Source organism: Terrapene carolina, unplaced genomic scaffold (genome assembly GCF_002925995.2).
Source record: "Terrapene carolina triunguis isolate 2854851 unplaced genomic scaffold, T_m_triunguis-2.0 Scaffold425, whole genome shotgun sequence".
Classification (NCBI taxonomy): Eukaryota; Metazoa; Chordata; order Testudines; family Emydidae; genus Terrapene; species Terrapene triunguis.
In genome coordinates this window covers 441,783-454,676 of record NW_020664776.1, presented here as the reverse complement: position 1 = coordinate 454,676, position 12,894 = coordinate 441,783, and the positions used below count along the sequence as shown (strand labels likewise).

General features: G+C 46.5%; 1 protein-coding gene across 1 annotated transcript in view; it reads left to right on the top strand.

Moving 5' to 3' along the window:
- Window positions 1–3,057: 3,057 nt before the first annotated feature.
- The window catches only part of LOC112119989 (gastrula zinc finger protein XlCGF57.1-like), a 15,844-nt gene continuing 6,007 nt past the window's right edge, over window positions 3,058–12,894 (top strand). Inside the window, exons 1-3 of the mRNA XM_029913043.1 lie at window positions 3,058–3,076; window positions 11,289–11,402; window positions 11,807–12,886. Of these exons, the coding sequence (XP_029768903.1) occupies window positions 11,815–12,886 (1,072 nt within the window). The 5' untranslated portion in view covers window positions 3,058–3,076; window positions 11,289–11,402; window positions 11,807–11,814. The remainder of the gene's footprint in view (window positions 3,077–11,288; window positions 11,403–11,806; window positions 12,887–12,894) is intronic.

Genomic DNA, 12,894 nt, shown 5'->3' with positions numbered 1-12,894 from the left:
GCTGAGATTTGTGTAATCTAGTCTAGTCTAGACTTGTGTAATCTAGGGTGTGATGGGTTGTCACCCCTGGGGTTCCATCTGGCGGGCTTCTGGGAACCGCTGTGCCCTCTAACCCTCAAGCGGGGCTGGCCCATCTCACACTGCTTTGCTGGAGATTCAGCCAGCCTCTCTAGGCCCTGTTATCACCCAACACAACAGCAGGTGGCTCCATACACCCAACTAAGCTATCTGAGTGTTTTACCTAAGCCACTCAAGGACAGATAGAAGACAACAGCCATTTTCCCAACTCCCCAACCTTGCACACTTGCTGTAGTATAAATCCAGAATTATACCAGCTTTTAGTGCACAAGGATCTGTATAATGTAAACTCATTAATATTGTTCACCTTCCCCTCGATATGGGAAAGATATGCACAACAAGCTTGGGCTAACCAAGCTAATATTTTCCCCAGATACTTCACTCAAAATACACTGGTTAAGATAAAGCATCAAACAAGTTTATTAACTACAGAAAGATAGATTTTAAGTGATTATATGTGATAGCAAACAGATCAAAACAGATTACTTAGCAAATAACCAAAAACTGAAACTAAGCCTAACGTACTAGATGGATAGAATCTGAATTAGGAATTTCCCACCCTGACTGATGATACAAGCAGTCCACCAAGTTTCCATACATAAGCTAGAAATCCCTTTACCCCGGGACCAGCACTTCCCCTAGTTAAGTCTTTCTTCCTCAGGTGTTTCCAGGAGTTCTCTTGTGTGAGGAATGAGGCCAAGAGATGATGTCACACTCCACCTTATGTAGCTTTTCCATGTGGCGGGAACCCTTTGTTGCAAACTCAGTTTCCAGTCCAGTTTGTGGAAAAATACAGGTACTAAAATGGAGTTCAGTGTCATGTGGTCTGGTCACATGCCTTAGCATGCACTGCTCAGTCATAGTAGCCGTGACTCATAGGCTGTCTGAAACGTTCACAGGAAGGCTAAGATCTTCCAGGGTCCATTGTCTTTGTTGATGAACCATCAGCACTTTCTGGCTTCTTCATAGTTGTACCTGAAAGGCTCGTTGTGGGTGTTACCCAGAGTAAGCACATTTGAAATAGATACATATTCAATATCCATAACTTCAGATACAAACATGATCCATGCACACCAATAGTATAATCATATTCAGCAAATTATGAATTTTCCAGTGATACCGCACATGATGAATCTTGCACAAAATGCATCATAATAATGTCCTAATCATATTATAATCATACCGCTATGCTGAATATGGGGTGTAGTGTCAGATAGGGCCTAATTTCAAGGCACAGGAGTTGGGAATGGAACTTCCCCTCTTTGTGAAACAGGAAATAACCCTCCAGCCAGGGCTGGGGAAACTTCCCAGACTCCCAGTGCTGGAGCCTGAATCTACTGACTCTTCATTAGTTACCACCACCCTCATCTTTGTGTCAACTGCAAACTTTATCAGTGATGATTTTATATTCTCTTTTAGGTCATTGATAAGAATGTTAAATAGCACAGGGCCAAGATCCAATCCTTGCAGGAACCCCCTAGAAATAAATTCACTCGATCACGGTTCCCCATTTACAATAATAGGTTTTAATCTATTTTAATGTATGCCGTGTTTATTTTGTATCATTCTAGCTTTTTGGTCAAAATATTGTGCTGAACCAAGTCATATGCCTTACAGAAGTCTAGGTATATTACATCAATACTATTAGCTGCAATCAAACTTTTGATCTCATCCAATAAGGATATCCAGTTAGTTTAATAGGATCTATTTTCTCTAAACCTTTGTTAATGGGTACTAATTATTTTATCCTCCTTTAATTCTTTATTAATGAAATCCAGTATCGGCTGCTCCATTGTCTTGCCCAGTATCAATGTCAGACTGAAACTCCTGTAATTAGCTGGGTCATCTCTTTTATACTTTTTAAATATTGGCACTGCATTAGCTTTATTCCAGTCTTCTGGAATTTCCCCAGTGTTCCAAGTCCTAATTAAAATCAACATTAACAGTCCACCAGGCTCTTCCACCAGGACTTTTAAAACTCTTGGATACAAGTTATCTGGACCTGCTGATTTCATAGAATCATAGAATATCAGGGTTGGAAGGGACCTCAGGAGGTCATCTAGTCCAACCCCCTGCTCAAAGCAGGACCAATCCCCAGACAGATTTTTGCCCCAGATCCCTAAATGGCCCCCTCAAGGATTGAACTCACAACCCTAGGTTTAGCAGGCCAACGCTCAAGCCACTGAGCTATCCCCCCAAGTAAGCCAACCTGTTTCTGCCGGTTTTTGAACCGGGGACTTTTTGCGTGTTAGGCAAACATGATAACCACTGCCCCTCCTTTCATAAGAACATAAGAATGGCGCTACTGGGTCAGACATTTAAACATGTCTAACTTTAATAGCTGCTGTTTAACGCCCTCGTGAGTTATTATTGGAATGGAAAGAGTGTCGTCGTCAACATCTTATGATATGAGTTACATCATCTGTTTTTCTCCAAATCCAGGAAAGAAATATTTATTGAACACTTTTTTACCTCTTCTGCATTATTTTTGATACTTCTGCCATTTCCGTCTAGTAATTTACCACTACCGTTGTTAGGATTAATTTTCTACCTAATATACTTTTAAAAACTTCCTTCTTATTTTCACTGATTGGTCATTGATTTCTAATAGCTTCCCTTATCAATTTTCCACAATTCTGGCTAGTAGGTATGTGATAAATGTGAAAACCCTGCCTCCGTCTGTCAGCTGGGAGACACAAAGTTTCTCTCTTTCTCCCCTCTGAGGCCTCCTGGCTGATCTAAGCAAGGTGGGGTGGGACTCGGTTAACATGTGCCTCCCGGAGCTTCCATTTACCTGGTGCTGCTGTTCCGTGAATAGTGGGGTTGTGACTGGGGCAGCAGGTACTGAGTGTTGGACTCTTGCTCTTTCAGGGGCTGGTGACTTTCGAGGAAGTGGCTGTGTATTTCACCAGGGAAGAGGGGGCTCTGCTGGACCCCACTCAGAGAGCCCTCTACAGGGATGTCATGCAGGAGAACTATGAGACGGTGGTATTGCTGGGTAAGGAGTCCTGTCCCTTCGGTTATTAGAAGCTGTGAGGTCTCTAAAGAACCTGAGTAGTAATAACTTTATACCTTTATTCATCATAAAAGTTTTGACAAGTTTCCTTGCCCCCCTTTTTTTGCCTTATCTCCCACCCACTAGTATATTTTTTGGACATGTGCCTTTTTGGTGCCATCAGTGATTTTAAAATTGCATTTAATGTATCCTTATTGGATACATTAATAACTGTAGCTTTCATGCCTTTTCCTCATTTTAAGAGGACAATATGCTGCCTGTAGAATTCTAAATTGAATAAATAGCTGCATGCATGGCTTGTGTGACAGTCAGATGAGCTCCTCTTTTGATAGGAGAGTGTATAATGTTGCCATTCAGGACCCCATGGGTGAAGGGAGAATAGCCATGGGAGGGGAGGAAAAGGGAGGAGTAGATAATTCTGGGGTGTCAGGACATGGGGAGAGTGTGTGCAGGATTAAAGCTAAGAAGCAGCAGGGAGGGATGAGGTAGTGAGAGACGAGGAGGGAACACAAGAAGCTCCCAAGGTGCTGGGAGGTGGTGCCAGGTGAGAGTAATGGGACGAAGGGGAGAGGAGTCTGGAGGCAGGGCACCCAGGAAGTGGGCTGGATGGGTCAGTGGGAGGGAGGAGAGGTTTGGGGATCTAGAGCTGTGGGGGATCCCAGACCTTTAACCCCGAATCCCTACCCAGGCCTTGTTGCTTTAGAGCCTACATTCCAGTTTTATTTCTGTTCAGTTTCACTTCATTATACATTTTCATCCCAAATATTATTATTTTAACTCTTGACTACCCTCTCCCACTCATTACCCCCTCCCCATATAACCTCCCCATCTCTATGCACAATGACCCTGGCCACTGATCCTGAGTCCTTGCTGCATTCCTCCCTCCCAGGGCGGGGCCGCTACCCAGGCATAAATGGGCACTTTGTTGATGATGTCACTGGGTGGTAGTGTAGCCTGTACAATTTTTACACCTATAAGATTACGTACTGGGGTACAGCTTGCCCTTGTACATGGCTACTCAAAGTTAATGGAGGAGATGAAATTTGGTGAAACACACAGAAATTTGATTTAATACAGACAGTTATAATTGAAGTTGTAGGCAAAAATCAATACACACAACGATTAGACTAAGATAAGTATAGTAAAGAGGGTTTTGCATTGTGCATACTTATGGACACCATTGGAAACAAAGATTGAGGGGCAAGGGAGCCCATCAGAAGAGAGGCCCTGCTTCAGTTTACACTGTCTCGGGGACCCGACAAAATGAAAAAATGGTAACTAGGAGAAGTATTTTATCCGCTTTCTTATGGTAATAGGATGGCTATATACCATATCTGCTCCTTTACTCTGATTACAATAATGGCAATAGCTGCCTCAACCCATATGTGGCCTTTGGGAAGTACATAATTAACCATCAGGCATTAATACTCATGATTTACATCACTTATTTATTAATGATTCTAATATATGACTGCAGCCCAACTGCTGAGATACTGCATAGCAACCTAATTGCTAAAGCCTGCCCAAACTTCATTCTTTCAGAATCCTGTGGCGTATTGCACCTGTTTGTGGTTTCTTCTTAGACTTCAAAATGAGGGTGCAAAATATCTGACTTGGGAGTCTCTCCTTAGGCCTCTTCAGGTAAATCCTAGACTTCTGCATAACTACTCCCACAGAGCCTCAACCTAATATAAGGCCCTTAACTGTAGCAAGCTTAGGCTATGTCTGCCCTACCATGGTCAGTCGAACTAAGCTACACAACTCCAGATACGTGAATAATGTAGCTGGAGTCAATGTACCTTAGGTCAAATTACCGCAGGGTCTACTTACCTTACTCTTCTTGTCAGAGGTCGAGTACAGGGGTCGACTGGAGAGCGATCTGCAGTCGATTTCACGGGTCTATACTAAACCCGTTACATCAACCACTGGATCGATCTCAGAGCTTTGATCCCGGCTGTAGTATAGTGCCTGCCCTTAATAACCCATTTATTTATGTTCACCTCCTTGCCCCTCCATGCATGTTCCAAGCTAATAAGAAATACTCTGATAATGACATTTTACCTCTAGCGAGTATAAAATTGCCCACAAGACATGTGACTAGGTCATAGATCATAAAATCAGGTCGGGGTCAACAGGAGTGAGAGTTTGGAGAGAGTCTTGTCCCCTCTCTCCCCATCCGCAGCAGCCACAAGCTGTCTTCCCTCCAGGCTCCTTGGATCTTCGAGCCTGTCCCTCCTGAGGTTGCGTGGCCCAGTTCTTGTTTCTTACATTCTCCTTTTCTGGAAGAATTAGAGGCTGTTGCTCCTGAATTTTAGTGTTTAATTCCCCAGCCTTCTCCACACACTGGGGGAGTTTCATTCTCCCTCCCATTACACCTGAGTCTCTAGATTTCCTAATTCCCCAAAATGTGCATTTGCGATGTCATAGTCCTGGGGTAGCTAAGCCTTTGACCTGCCTCCATGGTCTGCTCAAGGAATGGCCTCTCAGGTATCAGGCCTCTAGCCAGCCCCTCTCTATGGGTAGGGACCCACATGCCTCTCCTTTTTGACCAAGGTTTGACGATTGCAGCTTGTCCTCCACTGTGTTCACTGGACTAATGTCCAGTTCCTGTGCTTTGCTTTCTCTCCAAGGGCTGTGAGCAGTGTGTGTGTGTGTAATAGAGGTAGGAATTTTGGTGATACTTGTATGATGCCAATATGCACCTCAGTTTCCCTCTGTGATTGGTATTGCTATGTTTATAAAGAGCAGGAGAGATGAGGTGTTTTGTCACGTAGCTGTCATGGGGTGATATGAATGGGTCATTAAGGACTGGCTGGGACCAACGTACATCAATGGAATACCCGACAGAGACAAGGGAATAATTCTCACCTGTCCATGGGAGGATCTCAGCTTTGCTGAGTGAAGTATACATGGACTCGTTATGTTTTTGGGAGCAGGAAGAACTGGGTTCGCAGACGCAAGGAGCTCTACCGGAGCAAAGACAAATGGACAGGCACAGAGAAAGAAAACCAAACCATTTTCTACAGCAGCATGGCTCAAGAGCATTGGCCAATATGGACTATATTGTCTTCTTTGCTTCCCTGTCCTAATCTCAGGACTTTCCAATGATGTGTTTCAGTTGACTAATAAACCCTGCTATGTTTTAAAAGTCTGCCCAGTGTCACAGCAAAAACTTGCTCTGTGCATTGAATGAGGAACAGTCTCTGAACGGGAGTGTCGTTCATCTGGATGTGCTGGCAGAGCTCACAGGTTGAAATAGGAGTGTTGAAGCCAGAGGCTCAGTCTCAGGTGTTGAAGCTACTCGGCCTATCCTTGTGGAAGAGTGGGACCCCTTAGGGGTCTAGCGCACTCAAGGGGCACCTCCCAAGGATTAAAAGCCAGGGCATTGCACAGATCCTATGGATCCGTACTAGTGTGCCTTATGGGGAAAACATATAAAATAAGAAAAGGATCTAAATGTGTATTTACCATCACCCCCTCATCAGTCCTCATGGGAATCCCTCATCAGTTACAAAGGCCTGGACTACACTAGGAGTTTATCTCGAATTTAGCAGCGTTAAACCGAATTAACCCTGCACCTGTCCACACAACGAAGCCCTTTACTTCGATATAAAGGGCTCTTAATATCGATATCTGTACTCCTCCCCGACGAGGGGAGTAGCACTGAAATCAGTATTACCATTTCGAATTAAGGTTAATGTGGCCGCAATTCGACGGTATTGGCCTCTGGGAGCTATCTCACAGTGCACCATTATGACATCTCTGGACAGCAATCTGAACTCGGATGCACTGGCCAGGTAGACAGGAAAAGCCCCGCGAACTTTTGAATTACATTTCCTGTTTGCCCAGCGTGCAGAGCACAGGTGACTATGCAGAGCTCATCAGCACAGGTAACCATGCAGTCTGAGAATCAAAAAAGAGCACCACCATGGACCGTACGGGAGGTACTGGATCTGATCGCTATATGGGGAGAGGATTCCGTGCTAGCAGAACTACGTTCCAAAAGACGAAATGCCAAAATATTTGAAAAAATCTCCAAGGGCATGATGGAGAGAGGCCACAATAGGGACTCACTACAGTGCCGCGTGAAAGTTAAGGAGCTCAGACAAGCCTATCAGAAAAACAAAGGAGGCAAACGGTCGCTCCGGGTCAGAGCCGCAGACATGCCGCTTCTACGCTGAGCTGCATGCAATTCTAGAGGGGGCCGCCACCACTACCACCTCTGACCGTGGATTCTCAGCCGTGCCTGAGGATTCTGCAGACGGGGAAGATGAGGAGGAGGAGGAGGAGGATGACGACGAGCTTGCGGAGAGCACACAGCACTCTGTTCTCCCCAACAGCCAGGATCTTTTTCTCAGCCTGACTGAAGTACCCTCCCAACCCCCAGACAATGAGGCCATGGAAGGGACCTCCGGTGAGTGTACCTTTGTAAATATAAAACGTGGTTTAAAAGCAAGCATTTTTTAATGATTACTTTGCCCTGAGGACTTGGGATGCATTCGCGGCCAGTGCAGCTACTGGAAAAGTCTGTTAACGTGTCTGGGGATGGAGCGGAAATCCTCCAGGGACATCTCCATGAAACTCTCCTGGAGGTACTCCAAAAGCCTTTCCACAAGTTTTCTGGGCAGTGCAGCCTTATTCCGTCCTCCATGGTAGGACACTTGACCACGCCATGCTAGTAGCAAGTAATCTGGTATCATTGCATGACAAAGCCTGGCAGCCTATGGTCCTGGTGTTTGCTGGCATTCAAGCAACATCCGTTCTTTATCTCGCTGTGTAATCCTCAGGAGAGTGATATCGCTCATGGTAACCTGGTTGAAATACGGGAATTTAATTAAGGGGACAGAGGTGGCCATTCCTACTGGTCTGTTTGCCTGTGGCTGAAAAGAAATCCTATCCTGCAGTTAGCCAAATGGGGGGGGGGATCATTGGCGCTGAGCGTTTTGCGTTTGGCTAGCAGGGAACTTCCCTGATACCAGCCACGCGGTGGGGGGAGGGATAAAGCGATCATCCCAGAGAATTGGATGGGGGGGTTAGTTTGGTTTCTGCTGCTGCACGTTAACAGGAAAACCACAGCACTCTACGGGCTTTGCTTGGTATGTGGGAAAGGAGGGCGCTGCTTGTAGGAAAGCTGCAGAAGCCGAAAGACAATGGTTTACCATGGCCGCATGCAAGCCGAATTCTGTTGCCCGGACCTGCGTCTGTGCTCTCTAACACCAAAGTCGCAGGCACTCAATATTAAGATGCAAAATGTGACCTTGTACCGAAATCACATGTGCTATGTAATGTGAATAGTGTTGTTCACCGTGAAAGAGTATAAGCATTGTTCTGTAAAATGTATCTTTTTAAATACTTCTCCCTTTTTTCCCTCCCTCCTGCAGCTGCAAATTTTTCAAGCCTCCCTCCTCCATCCCGAAGGCTATCTCAGATAAGGTGGCGAAAAAAAAGGACGCAAGACGAAATGTTCTTGGAAATCTTGGAATCCACCCGCAATGAAAGAGCTCATCTGAATGAGTAGAAGGACACGGTATCAAAGTACAGGAAAGATGCCAGTGAATGTGAGGCCATGGGGGACGCTCAAGATGAGAGGTGGCAGGCTGCAATGCTGGGGCTGCTGCATGATCAAACGGACATGCTCCGGCGTCTGGTGGAGCTTCAGGAACGGCAGCAAGAGCACAGAGTGCTGCTGCAGCCGCTGTATAACTTCTCTCCCCCCTCACCATGTTCCATAGCCTCCTCACCCAGACATGTAAGAACACGGGGGGCATTTCCTTCCCTCCTATCCTTCTCCCAAACCACACCCAGACTACCTTGTCAGTTCTCTCCCTCTTTTTATAATCAATTAATAAAGAATGCATGATTTTTAAACGATAGTGACTTTATTTCCTTTGAAAGCAGGCTGGGATCGAAGGGGGAGGGTGGGTTGCTTACAGAGAACGAGTTAATCAAGGGGGTGGGTTTTCATCAAGGAGAAACAAACAGAACTTTCACACGGTAGCCTGGCCAGTCATGAAACTGATTTTCAAAGCTGCTCTGATGCGCAGCACTTCTGGTGTGCTCTTCTAATTGCCCTGGTGTCTGGCTGCGGGTAATCAGCGGCCAGGTGATTTGCCTCAGCCTCCCACCCCACCATAAAGGTCTCCCCCTTACTCTCACAGAGATTGTGGAGCACACAGGAAGCAGCAATAACAATGGGAATATTGGTTTGTCTGAGGTCTGAGCGAGTCAGTAAAGTGCGCCAGCGACCTTCTAAACATCCAAATGCACCATTCTGCACTTGCTCAGCCTGTAGTTGAACAGGTCCTGACTACTGTCCAGGCTGCCTGTGTATGGCTTCATGAGCCATGGCATTAAGGGGTAGGCTGGGTCCCCAAGGATAACTATAGGCATTTCAACATCCCCAACTGTTATTTTCTGGTCTGAGAAGTAAGTCCCTTGCTGCAGCCATTTAAACAGAGTAGTGTTCCTGAAGACGCGAGCGTCATTAACCCTTCCCGGCCAGCCCACGTTGATGTTGGTGAAACGTCCCTTGTGATCCACCAGTGCTTGCAGCAACATTGAAAAGTACCCCTTGCCGTTTATGTACTGGCTGCCCTGGTGCTCCGGTGCCAAGATAGGGATATGGGTTCCATCTATCACCCCACCACAGTTAGGGAATCCCATTGCAGCAAAGCCATCCACTATGACCTGCACATTTCCCAGAGTCACTACCTTTCGTAGCAGCAGCTCAGTGATTGCTTTGGCTACTTGCATCACAGCAGCCCCCACAGTAGATTTACCCACTCCAAATTGATTCCCAACTGACCGGTAGCTGTCTGGCGTTGCAAGCTTCCACAGGCCTATCGCCACTCGCTTCTCAACTGTGAGGGCTGCTCTCATCTTGGTATTCTGGCGCTTCAGGGCAGGGGAAAGCAAGTCACAAAGTTCCATGAAAGTGCCCTTACGCATGCGAAAGTTTCGCAGCCACTGGGAATCGTCCCACATCTGCAACACTATGCGGTCCCACCAATCTGTGCTTGTTTCCCGGGCCCAGAATCGGCGTTCCACGGCTATAACCTGCCCCATTAACAGCATGATCTCCAAAGTGCTGGGGCCTGCGGTTTGATAGAATTCCATGTCCATGTCCTCATCACTCTCGTCACCGCGCTGCCGTAGCCTACTCCTCATCGCCTGGTTTTGCAGGTTCTGGTTCAGCATAAACTGCACGATAACGCACGAGGTGTTTACAATGTTCATGACTGCTGTCTTGAGCTGAGCGGGCTCCATGCTTGCCGTGGTATGGCATCTGCACTGTTCACCCAGGAAAAAGGCGCAAAATGGTTGTCTGCCATTGCTTTCCCGAAGGGAGGGGGAGGATGTACCCAGAACCACTCGCGACAATGTTTTTGGCCCCATCAGGCATTGGGATCTCAAGCCAGAATTCCAATGGGCGGAGGAGACTGCGGGAACTATGGGATACCCACAGTGCACCGCTCCGGAAATTGACGCTAGCCCCGGTACATGGACGCACACCGCCGAATTAATGTGCTTAGTGTGGCCACATACATTCGACTTTATACAATCTGTTGCCAAAAATCGAATTCTGTAAATTCGGATTAAACCCGTAGTGTAGACATACCCAAGTGTATTAAAACCTTCCTTAAAGGATTACCTCTTGGTTATCAGGTCATGTCAATTTTGTTAGAGGGCTTTCCCTTCACCCTCCCACTTCCCTAGTTCTTGTCACGCAGACAGGAAGCAGCAAAAGACCAGAAGTCTGAAGTGCAGACAATGCGATGTTTATTGGGGTGAATTTCCAAGCAAGCATATTCTGAAGCCCTTCACACCAGTCGGGCTTATCTCGATACACTGATATAATCTGAATATCTATATTCTAACAGTGGGTTCTACCCCTTTCCCCATTCTGTGTCTGTCTTGTCTATTTAGACTGTAAATTCTTCAGGGCATGGGCCATCTACTATTCTCTGTTGTACTTTGCCTAGCACAATGGGACCCACTGTTAGTTGGTCCTTAGACACTAAGGTAATAAATATGATTTATAATAATAATAACTCTCCTGCCACTTTGAGCCAAGGAAGCTGATCTTGGGATGTTACTGCTTAACAATGAGCTGGGGTTAAAACCATAGAATATTCTTTGTGACAAGAATCGCACAAATTCCACTGACCTCCCTTGTTTTCTTTGCCTGGAGTAGGGTTTCCAGTTTCCAAACCTGATGTGATCTCGCAGCTGGAACGAGGGGAAGAGCCATGGGTCCCGGACCTCCAGGGCTCTGAGAAAGAAGTGCTCCCGAGAGCTGCCTGCACAGGTGAGGAATTGGTTAAACCAACTCAACAACTGTTTGGGAATGCAGGAAACATTTGCGATGCCCTACAAAGGCCCTGTGAGCTCTCCAAGTTCAGGATTGTTCCCTGCAGATGTGGAATCATTATAGCAGATGTCACTCATGGCTTCCCTCCTATTCTGATAACTGGCAGCATGTCCCTCCCCAATCTCGCTTTCTCCTGAGTGTTCTGGTGAGATGCGGACCAAAACTGATCCCTCCCTCTCTCCTCTGGGGAAGGGTTTGCGGAAAATCAGCTCCTGATAGGTTTGATCTCTCCCACACATATTTTGGTTTGTTCATCGCTTTTTCCATTCCTCTCGCTGAGATTTCTTTTCTCTCTGGTGCAGGGAGTGACCTATGTCTGGATTCTCTCTGTCTCCCATCAGGTGACGGGATGGTGAGTGAGAACGAGGAGACACCCCAGCAGGAAGATGCTGAGCAAGTAGAACCACATGGGATGTTATCAGGAAGATCCAAAGGGAATGTTTCCGGGAGTTGTGCACTCCCAGAAAAAGCAAAAGCCTGTGAGACTCAGCAGAGGCCAGAGGAAAACTTCAGTAGCCACTCAGACCTTATTACACGCGAGAGAATCAACTTGGAAGAGACACACTACACATGTCATGAGTGTGGGAAAAGCTTCAATGGGAGCTCAGACCTTTTCACACATCAGAGAATCCACAGAGGAGAGAGACCCTACATGTGCTCTGAGTGTGGGAAAAGCTTCAGTCGGAGCTCTGCCCTTATCACACATTGGAGAACCCACACTGGAGAGAAACCCTACACGTGCTCTGAGTGTGGGAAAAGCTTCAATCGAAGCTCTGCCCTTATCACACATAGGAGAATCCACACGGGTGAGAAACCTTACGGATGCTCTGAGTGTGGGAAACACTTCAATCGGAGCTCACACCTTACCACACATCAGACAATCCACACGGGTGAGAAACCTTATGGATGCTCTGAGTGTGGGAAACACTTCATTGATAGTTCAACCCTCATCTCACATCAGCGAATCCACACAGGAGAGAAGCCCTACACGTGCTCTGAGTGTGGGAAAAGCTTTAGTCGGCACTCACACCTTATCACACATCGTAGAATCCACACAGGAGAGACGCCCTACACATGCTCTGAGTGTGGGAAAAGCTTTAATCAGCACTCACACCTTATCACACATCTTAGAATCCACACACGAGAGAGAGCCTACACATGCTCTGAGTGCAGGAAAAGCTTCAATCGAAGCTCTGCCCTTATCACACATTGGAGAATCCACACGGGTGAGAAACCTTATGGATGCTCTGAGTGTGGGAAACGCTTCAGTCGGAGCTCACACCTTATCACACATCAAACCATCCACACGGGTGAGAAACCTTATGGATGCTCTGAGTGTGGGAAACGTTTCATTGATAGTTCAACCCTCATCTCACATCAGCGAATCCACACAGGAGAGATGCCCTACACATGCTCTGAATGTGGGAAA